Below are 10,284 nucleotides of genomic sequence, written 5' to 3' on the forward strand. Positions count from 1 at the left end.
TCCTACTTCAATATGAACTACTATAGGCACTCAATGGATCCCAAGGGAAGAAGAATTGTTTTTTTACAGAATATAGATCCCTGAAAGATTAACCTAACATTAGTGGTCGGTCCTAGATACATGTACACACAAGCACTATACTTAACAGTAAAAATAAAAGAACGGGGCCGGGCATGGTGGCGAACACCTTTAATCCCAGCACTTGGGAGGCAGAGGCAGGTGGATCTCTGTGAGTTCGAGGCCAGCCTGGTCTACATAGTGAGTTCCAGGACAGCTGGAGCTACAGGGAGACCCTGGCTCAAAAAGACCAAAAAAAAAAAAAAAACAAAAAAAAACCAACCTCCATTTCATTATTAAAATACAGAGTTTCATACAGAAAAATTCATTTTCAATGCAATTGACATTAAGATGTTTGCACATGCGTTTCTAATCTCTATATATCTGATTATTACTAGTCATAGTCGGTTACTTTCTGAGCTCCTTGGCATCTGAGCATGGACATAAAGTCATCAGGTAGATTTCAATGGTAATGTTTTTCACACCTACTAATTATTAAGGAGCAAATTTTTATGCTTTGAATTATTATTTTATCATTGTTTTAGTCTGCTTTCCTGAAGTCCTCAGAAAGGCATAACTGCTCCTTTTCTTCTTTACATCTCTTTTCTGAGCATGCTTCCCTACCACTTTGGGCTGCCCCAACATTTTGGATTTCTTTATCTTTTGTCTAAATTTCCTTTCCCCTTCCTACCACGTGGCTGCTAGTCTGCCGTCGTCTGTCTGACTGGCCTCCCTGCGGCTCCAAACCTGCATGGTTTCACAGCTTTTTTCCTGCTCCCCTCCATTCTCCTCCTCAAGGCAGCTGCTGAGATCTGTGGCTTTCCTGCCCTGAGGATTTTTCCTTAAATTCTAATAAAATTGTCCTACAGCTTCAGCTTGAGTCCATTCTTTTATTTTTTTTTATGAATGAGACTAAAAACTCTTAAGGGGGGGACCCCATCTTCCCCCTGTATCAGTGAGCATGATCATAAATGAAGCAAAACAGACAATACATTGAGAATTACTAAATCAGGGTAATAGGTAATGAGGATTCATAGTAAAAGGTAACAAAGGGCCAGCAAGATGGCTCAGCCAGTAAAGGTGCTTGCTGCATAAGCCTGACAACCCTAGTTAGATCCTGGGGACCCACATGGTGTTAAGTACAGAGCCAACTTCACAAAGTTGCCCTCTGACCTCCACACTCAAGCTGTGGAACATGTGCCCCCTCCCATGTGCACACATGTACACACAATAATAATTTTTTTAAAGAAAAAAAACCAAATCTGGCACGAACGTTATTAATCTTAGGAGGAAAGGCACAAGAGCGACCCAAGTTCACAGAACTGGTAAAACCACTGATTCTAAATCTATGGAGTGAAAGAACAAAAACAACTTTCTACTGCCTTATGATTTGTTCCCTGTATTTCACTGCAATAATAATGTAAAATTGTAGAGCCCTTTAGAGTTTACAAACATTTACATATGCATTTCCATGAGTAACCGAAGCGTTCTTACCCCCGTCCCACTCAGCTAAGGTATTTAGGGGCAGTTTTTCTAGAAAATGAAACATGTACATATGGACAATGACCAGATTATATATCAAAACAGGATTCTGTCTCACAACCTGCTGCAATCTGCCCAGGAAACTAGCCACTAATCTACAACAAACAGTAAACCAGCCTGCAGTTAGTGGGATTCACAGGAAGTCAGATTATGATCTCCAACTACAATCCCAGAAATCAAACAGTAATCCTGCTTAACAATTATCCCCAAATCACCTGGGCTTGATTACTGAGTGCTGGTTTCCCCAGTTTTTGTCCTCATTTGCAATTTAGGACCAATCAAAGGTGTCCCCTCCTCATATGCGTGGGATTGTCCCGGTGCCCCAGCCTGTAAGGAGGACACATCTGAAGTTTCTTTCTCTTCTGCTTCAAAAACTTAATGGGCTGAAAGGGCTCCAACACCTTGGGCTCCTATAAAATCAAACTGAAACCCAACTCATTGTAAATAGTACTTCACCATCAGCCACCAAAGTTAACCAATCACCAAACTACCCTCTAGTAGGAGACTTATCCATTTTTTAAAAAAAATTTATTTATTATTTTTATGTGTACGCGTGTATTGCCTGCACATAGGTAAGTGCACCCGTGTCCTGCAATGCCCTCGGAGGTCAGAAGAGGCTGTCAGATCCCCTGGGACTGGAGTTACAGACAGTTGTTAGCTGCCATGTGGGTGCTGGGATTCGAACTCAGGTCTTCTGCAAGAACAACCAGTGTTCTTAACCACTGAGCCATCTCTCCAGCCCTGAGATGTAACCATTTGAACCAATCAAATATATTTTCTTCTGGGTATGATGATGTACACCTTTAATTCTAGCACTAGCACTTGGAAGGGAGAGGCAGGTGGATTTCTGTGAGTTCAAGGGCAGCCTGGTCTACATACTAAGTTTGAGGCTAGCTAGGGCTACAAATCAAGACCCTGACTCAATTATATATGTATTATATATTTATACTTATATAATATTTATAATTATATATATAATTATATTATATATATATATATATATATATATAATTCTTAGTCTTGCTTCCATGAACACCTGATAAATCTCCTCACTGGCCCCCTGTAGAACAGAGCCACTTGCAGTCTGGTGGTGCTCAGTTCAAGAATCCTTGAATATTCCGATAAATTCATTAAAATGTCAATGCACTCTGCCTGTTTATTTTTTGTGACAGGGACTTTCTCTGTTGCACAGGTTGACCTCAGTCTCCTGCCTCAGCCTATTGATTATAAGTGTACTATCACTATACCTGGCCTCTAAGCTTTTCTTTAACATCACTAGAAAGCTTCCTCACTCTTTTGCCTACTGGTGAGTCTGCCCAATGCTGTAGCAAGCTCAGAAGCAGCCAGGTGTGGTAGCTCATGCCTATAATCCTAGTTCTCAGGAGACTGAGGTAGGAGGATCACCATGAGTTCAAGGCCAGCCTAAGCTACATAGTGAATTCCAGGCTAGTCTGAGCTGCAGACTAAGACCCTGTCTAAAATAAAATCAAACAAAACAAGTCCTTGTTAATATAGTGGTGAGTATTCCTGCCTGCCTATCGAGCACTGTCTATTCTTGCAGAAGACCCAGGTTCAGTTCCCAGCACCTGTATAGCAGCTAACAATCGCTTTAACTCCAGTTCCAGGAGATTCAGCGTTCTCCTCTGGTCTCCTCATATGGCATGCGTGTGTATGGTGCACTTATATACATGCAGGCAAAACATTCATATAAGTTTAAAGTTTTAAAAAATCATCATAAATAATAAAAATGAAGGAAAGATAGCCTTGGAGGGAAGTCACAAGCCCCTCCTTCTTGCCTGAGAATGGGGCTGAGCTTAAATCTACTCCTTGTTAATCCTATAAACGATGAACAAGACGCTTAACTTCTATATGCATCAGGTTTTTTTTCTCTTCTGTGAAATGGACATCAAAATAATTGCATTACCTACCTTACAGAATTTCAGAACCAAAAGTCATATTGCACATAAAATCTCACTGGAGAGAATGATTGACAGAGCTGGGGAGATAGCTCATTAGGTATAGGACCAGACATGAGTTCAATCCCCCAAACCCACACTGAGGGAAAAAAAAATTAAAATAGCTAGATGTGATGGCTCATGCTTGTAATCATGGCGCTGGAGAGGCTGAGATAGCAGATTCCTGGGGCTTACTGGCCTACCAGCCTAGCCTATTGTGCCCCAGACCAGTGAGAGAATCTGTTTCAAAACACAAGGTGGGCAGTGCCTCAGAAGAACAATGTCCTCTGGCTTCCGTGCATACTCACTCGCAGGCACCTTCACACACCAGGACAATACACAGATAATAGCTTTCTACTGTCTTTTTTGGCCTTACACTCACTACTCTTAGGAGAATTACCACAGGTACTTAGAAACTGCTTTTACTAAAAGGTACTGACTTCTCATTTGGGCCTACAAGGTACCTAAAGTTAGGATGAAAGCATGGCATCCCTGACTTCTTACCTCTGCACATGGGCATGCTAATTGCTCAAGGAGTATTTGTCTAAAAACCCTGTGGTACCTAACCTATCTCATTCCACTTTTTGAAGGCTGAAGCCACAAAGGTAAGAGAAACTGAGGTATCTTACTTTCTTCTTCTTCTTCTTCTTCTTCTTCTTCTTCTTCTTCTTCTTCTTCTTCTTCTTCTTCTTCCTTTCTTATTCTTGCTCCCTTTTCTTTTTTTTTTTTTTGGTGTTTTTGGGAGAGGGTCTCCCTGTAGCCCCAGCTGACCTATAACTATGTAGACCAGGTTGGCCTTGAACTCACAGAGATGATCCACCTGCCTCTGCCTCCTGAGGGTTGGGATTAAAGGCGTTCACCACCACACCCAGCTTACTGTCCGCTTTTTTAAATGTCCTGTTCCAGACCTACAAAGGACACTTGAGTATCTCCAGCCATTGTCCTAAGTCTGCAGTCATCTTGAATTCCAGAAACATCAGAGCCTTGCAGGGCAGACCATCCCCCAGATGAGGGCAATTATCTGCAATGGCAAGGCTTCACCCTGGAGCAGGAGTGATCATGCTCCAGGTATTAAACAGGCTGAATGCCAAGAGCAGATAGCTGGCTCTCCGAGCCCCAAGTGACCCCAGCAAAGAGCTACACAACAGTTAGCCATCATCTTTTATTTGCTCAAATATACCCATAAGAAAATTTAGCAGTTCAAGCCCTCCTTAAATTCAGTTGACTCCTTCTGTACCCAACTTTTTAGGAATATTTCAAGAGTACGTTCTGTGCTAGAGATGAGTCACTATCACATATACATCCAGCCCAATCAAGAGTCTTTCCTCCAAAAGCTGAGACTCCCTTAAGATTCCATGAGTTTTTCTGTCTGGGAAGGGGGAACACAGTTCATAATATCAATAATTCATTGTTTTCATCAGGCCTCCATAAAATTGAATTACAGAACAACAAGAAAGTAACTGAGGCAAAAGAAGAGGGTATTAGTGGTGGTGTACAGCCACCAGCCAGATGATCCCACCTCAGTGGAAGGAAGCAAGGAAGTCTGGTAAGGCCCACAGCGTTCACTGATGCTGAATGTGAAGTACAATGAGATGACTCTTCATCTGTCGTGGTAAGACTGTTCTATGTTTGGGTCCAAGGAACCTGATATTTGGGAGCTTCTACAGGCTTTGAAAATCAACAAGTAGGTTTCTTTGAACTTCTTTATTTTGCAAGCATAGACAATAGGGTTCATCATGGAGTTAGCATGGGTCAGCATGATGCCCAGGCACATGGCAACCTCTGGTATCTTAACTTCAAAGTAAGAAACAAAGTTGATAATGGACAAAGGCAGCCAGCACAAAGCAAACAAGAAGAGAACAAGAAACAGGGACTTAGCTGTCTTGAACTCTCGTCCATAAAATGCACCTGTCTCTCTGAAGCCAGACAAGTTCTGACTAAGTTTGTTCCGGATGATATAGAAGATTTCCAGATAGATGACACACATGACAACCAGGGGAATGAAAATCCAGGTGATGAAACTGAAGAAGACCATGTAATCCAGACACATGACTGAACGGAAGCGGCAGGAAAGGGTGGTAACATTTTTGGAGAAGGTTGATTTTTTATTCCAGCCAAACATGGGGGTCAGTCCCACCAGGAAGGACACCAGCCAGCAAAGGCCCAGGGATAGCCATATTCTTCTTTGAGTGGTGACCATCCTGTATCTGTTTGAATGGAAAAGAGATGATGAGTTCACAGCAGGAAGTGGGCAATTGGGCAAATGGAGCTGGCAAAGGAAAGAGGGACAGAGAAAGGCATAAGCTGTCTCTGTTCCCTGATCTGCTGAGAGATGAGAATGCCCATAGTTTGTCGTGACTCCAGAGAAACTCTACTGGCGATGGAGACAGAATGGGAAGACAGTAATTAGAGCAAAATGCAGAAGGTTCTCTGGAACATTTCTAAAGAACATCAGCGCAGAATGATGAGCAACATGTTGCCAGGGGCCTGCATGCCCCTCACGGCTCTAAGACTTCTTTAATTCTTGGGATGTAAGACATAACCCAAATCTCCTGGGATCACCAAACTGGTGAGAAATAATCTCCTTAAAGCCTGCTGCTATGCTACGCACTGCTTTGTTTTGGTTGGCTCTTATACAGGGACTGGTAAGTTATGCTACACTTCCTTCTACCTGTGCCTGCCTGTCTTTTTTGCAGGTGCATTCATCCTTAGTGTCTGAGTTGGTGAATCAGTGTTTTCTTAAGGAGATTCACCAGTTCTCTTTAAACTATCCTTCCTGACAGCCACCTGAACAGACTGCAAAAGAAGGAAACCAATATTAAGCATTATGTAAAGACTTACAAATCTCATAGCCAGCTAGAGATATTTTATGATAATCTCCATTTTATTGAGGCAGTGGCATAGCTACCATTTTTGGGCATAGACTGTGTAGCAGTAATTTTTCTGAGAACTTTACAGTTATTAACTTTATTTATATAACTTTATGAGGAAATTACAATAATTTCCATTTCATAGGTTTAAAAAATGTAAAACAGTTAAGTAGGATACAGAAGCTAGCAGTGATGATGCTGAGAGTTTAACCTGAACCTCTGGGACATGGAGAAGGAAACTTCAGAAGAGAAAGTTAAATAACTTGCCCAAGATCAGTTCACAAGATCAGAGATTTGAGCCCAGCCTTGTTTACATCAACAGCTTGTCTGTAGTTTCCCCCGCCACCGAGCCCAGAGGAGAGAAGAAGCCTGGGGGATATAATTTCTCCATTTGGAAGTCTGTTCACTTCACATGGTCACATGAAACAGTGCTACTATTTTGCACAAAACAAAATATCTTTTTTTAAAAAAGTTCTTAAACTACATCAAAAAGGGGAAAAGGCAAATGCAGGCTCTAAGCATTCCTTTCTCAACATCAGGGCCAATAGAGAACTGGAATGAAAATACAGCTTACATTTGTGCAGCCACACATCCATGTGCTGATCTCTTACTCTCATCTTCTTATGACAGTATCTCATCTAGTAGGTTTCCGTCATTTTTAAAAGCTACAGCTGTATCAAGCTTTCATCATCTTTAGCTACCCTGAGAACTGAGCAAACATCCATGGTCCATGGAGAAGGGCTCAGAGCCACCATTTCCTGAATCTCAGATCATCACGGCTAATCCCTTCACAAACCGTTTACTTATTGCCCCTTTTCAACCTCAAGGGCCAGTTTGGACTCCTTTCCATGGAAAGGGCCTGGGATCTGAACTTTGTAGTTCCACTTGCCAACCACCTCTAGCACTGCTGTCCCACCCTTCTTCAAGCAGGTAGGTTACCTGACCGTAAGCTTGACCCGCAGGTATCGGTCTACAGCAATGGCCATCAGGGACATGATGGAGGCGTGGGTGAAGATCAGCAGCACACAGGACATGAAGAGGCACATATAGAAGTGCATTTCTAAGTCCAGGCTGATGACAATGGCCAAAGGTATGACCAGCACCCCAACAGCAATGTCAGCCACAGCTAGGGAGATGATGAAGTAGAAGGTGGTAGTCTGCAGGCTGGGGTTCAGCTTGACCACCCAGATGACCAGCAAGTTGCCCACTATGGCACAGAGCCCGATGATCACTTCCATGCTGATGTAGGTGATTTCCAACCATCGCTCAGTAACAGTGTTGTTAGGTACCATGCTGTTCCAGAGAAACCTCCCAGGTGACTGGTGTGTCAGCAGGGTTCATATGGGCCAGTAGACCTAGCTCTTGCCAGACATCTGCCCAGAGGTCCACTGAAGCAACAGTCAGAAACTCACAACTTGCTCATTCCTTCTCTTCTCTGATAGGATGCTCTCTTACAGACTCTTCTCCTTGGAGAACGCCCATCATAGAACAGGCAACCCCAGGCCCATCTGTGAGCCACACATTCCTGACTTCCCAGAAACCGGGAGGACACCGTTCTATGCGGCTGAATCTGAAAGTGTTGCCACTCTTAGTTCCCCAGACAGACACAGTGAAGGCCTCTGCCTTCCCCTGCCCCCACAAGGCTTTTCAAGCTCCATCAAGATAAGCACCCTTCTTTAGAGTGTTTCAGGAAGTAAGATTGGCCAAGAGGAAGTACAGAGCCAGGAACCCTCAGCAAACAAGATGGAGGCTGGCATGAGTGGCACAGAGGAGGCTTGAGAGGAGATTTGAGCCATGCCAGGGGAGCGAAGCCCCGTAAAACCGGCTACTTGGAAAGCTAAGGCCTGTCTAAGTTACAAAGTGAGTTCAAGGCCAGCCTGGGTAACTTAGCAAGATGGCGTCTCAATTTTATTTTTTAAAGTGGTGTAAGGACAAACTACGGTTATAGCTCAGTAGTAGAGCACTTGCCTGGAATGCATGAGGCCCAGCACAAATAGACACACACAGACACCTCACCTCTCTCTCTCTCTCTCTCTCTCTCTCTCTCTCTCTCTCTCTACTCTCTCTCTCTCTCTCTCTCTCACACACACACACACACACACACACACACACACACACACAATTAGGAGTCAGAAATCACATGGACCAGATGAAAGTATGGGTTGGATGGAAGAAGAAATGGAAGCACTGACTATGTAATATTCCCACTCTCTGCTTTCGTAACAGAAAGAGTCTGTAACAAGGACACAGACAAGAAAAGCAGAGGAACAAAAATTGAGCCTTGGCAGCAGCCACCTAATATTGGTAGAACTTACTCCTCCTGTGTGCATAGGAGAAACTGCTGAGAATTTAGCTGCATGGGCTGACTCAGCCAAGCATAACTGGTACCTTGCATTTGCATCGAGCGTTTGTTAAAGGGACAAGCAGAGCTGAGCACCTGCAGGAAGCATTACATCCAAAGCATCTTCATCTTTCCTTCCCAACCCACACCAAAGCCTCACCTGCTCTTACAAAGCAACAGCCTACACAACACATATCTGAGGAACAGCAGGACAACAGGATCGCCAGACATACAGCAAGGAAAGGAAAAATAACCTGTACACAGGATCACGTTAGCTACCCAGCTGTGAGCCCAAGCCCCACTCAACAGAAACAGCATCCATCTCAGAACCAGACTCAATTCCCTGAAGCTGGTCACCTGGTCAACCAGCTCCTGGGAGGCTTGTTTGAATTTTGCTGTCATTTGGTCCCTTGCTTCTCAGCGTAAGCCACAGAGGTCATTTTAACCAGACATGTTAGAGAGGCAGCAAAGTCGACTAAATTGTGCATTAATTTTACCTTCAGCACCAATGTTTGTTCAGTCCAACAATAAAATACAGCAATGGCAACAGGGTTGTTCTGGCATTTTCTTACCTACCCTTTTCAAGGAGCCATCTTTAGAGACATCTAGGCCAGAGCTCTACTGGATCCAAAGTTGACTGAAGCCTAACCAATTTCATGGTCACCTGTCCCACATTCACCACTTCTCTCTGAGCATCCCCCACCTAGATACTAAAGCATAGTCCTTCCCAACCTGACTTCTGTCATTACAGCATTGTATTTTTTAAAGTATATATATATATATATTAGTTATGCGTATGTGCATGTCTGTGTGTGGGTGCCCACAGAGGCCAGGAGAGGGTGTTAGATCTGCTGGAGCTGGAGGTACAGGTAGTTGCGAACCTCCTGACCTGAGTGCTGGGAACCAAGTTCTGGTCCTCTGCAAAGGCAGCAAGTGCTCTTAACTACTGAGCCATCTCTCCAGCCCCAATGTTCTAGCATTTTCTTTGTTTTTGTTTTTGTTTGAGACAGGGTAGTCCCAACTGACCCTGACTCACTATGTAGATGAGGCTGTCCTCAATTTCACAGAGATCCACCTGCCTCTGCCTCAAGTGCTGGGATTGAAGGTGTGTGCCACCACAGCAGGCCAGCATTTTCTAATGCTAGGTGTGCCCTGTAGAGCCGTATCCTAGACTAAAGGATCTGGACAGTCTCACTGGCTTCCACGGGGTCTCCCATGCATGCTTCTACTGCAGTTGCTTTCTTTATCTCTACTTCAACAGAGGAAGTTACTGAAAGCAACTTCTACCAAGTGACAGGAAAGAAAAAAAATCTTTCTTACCAAAAAGCAATCTGATTAATTGCGGTAAAATCTTGATTAATTACTGTAAAAAGCATCATTGTTTCCCCAGCAACGTAATATTACCAAGCAATCTCATGAGAGAGAAAGACCTTCCTGGGCAGGGGTGATCATGCAGCCTGGATGCTGTGGAAACTATATAGCTAAGAAGTTTTCTGCCCGGAAGCCCAACAATTTTTTT

General features: G+C 43.6%; 1 protein-coding gene across 1 annotated transcript; it reads right to left on the bottom strand.

The window, feature by feature from the left end:
* Positions 1 to 4,764: 4,764 nt before the first annotated feature.
* Adora3 (adenosine A3 receptor) lies at positions 4,765 to 7,953 on the bottom strand. Its single transcript, XM_008833950.3, has 2 exons — positions 7,364 to 7,953; positions 4,765 to 5,761 (listed from the first exon to the last, which is right to left on the bottom strand). Exons 1-2 carry the CDS (start codon positions 7,714 to 7,716, stop codon positions 5,155 to 5,157), a joined length of 960 nt encoding a protein of 319 aa, XP_008832172.1. The 5' UTR covers positions 7,717 to 7,953; the 3' UTR covers positions 4,765 to 5,154.
* Between the last annotated feature and the right edge of the window lie 2,331 nt (positions 7,954 to 10,284).

This window comes from Nannospalax galili, unplaced genomic scaffold, assembly GCF_000622305.1.
Source record: "Nannospalax galili isolate Female #2095 unplaced genomic scaffold, S.galili_v1.0 scaffold475, whole genome shotgun sequence".
Taxonomy (NCBI): Eukaryota; Metazoa; Chordata; class Mammalia; order Rodentia; family Spalacidae; genus Nannospalax; species Nannospalax galili.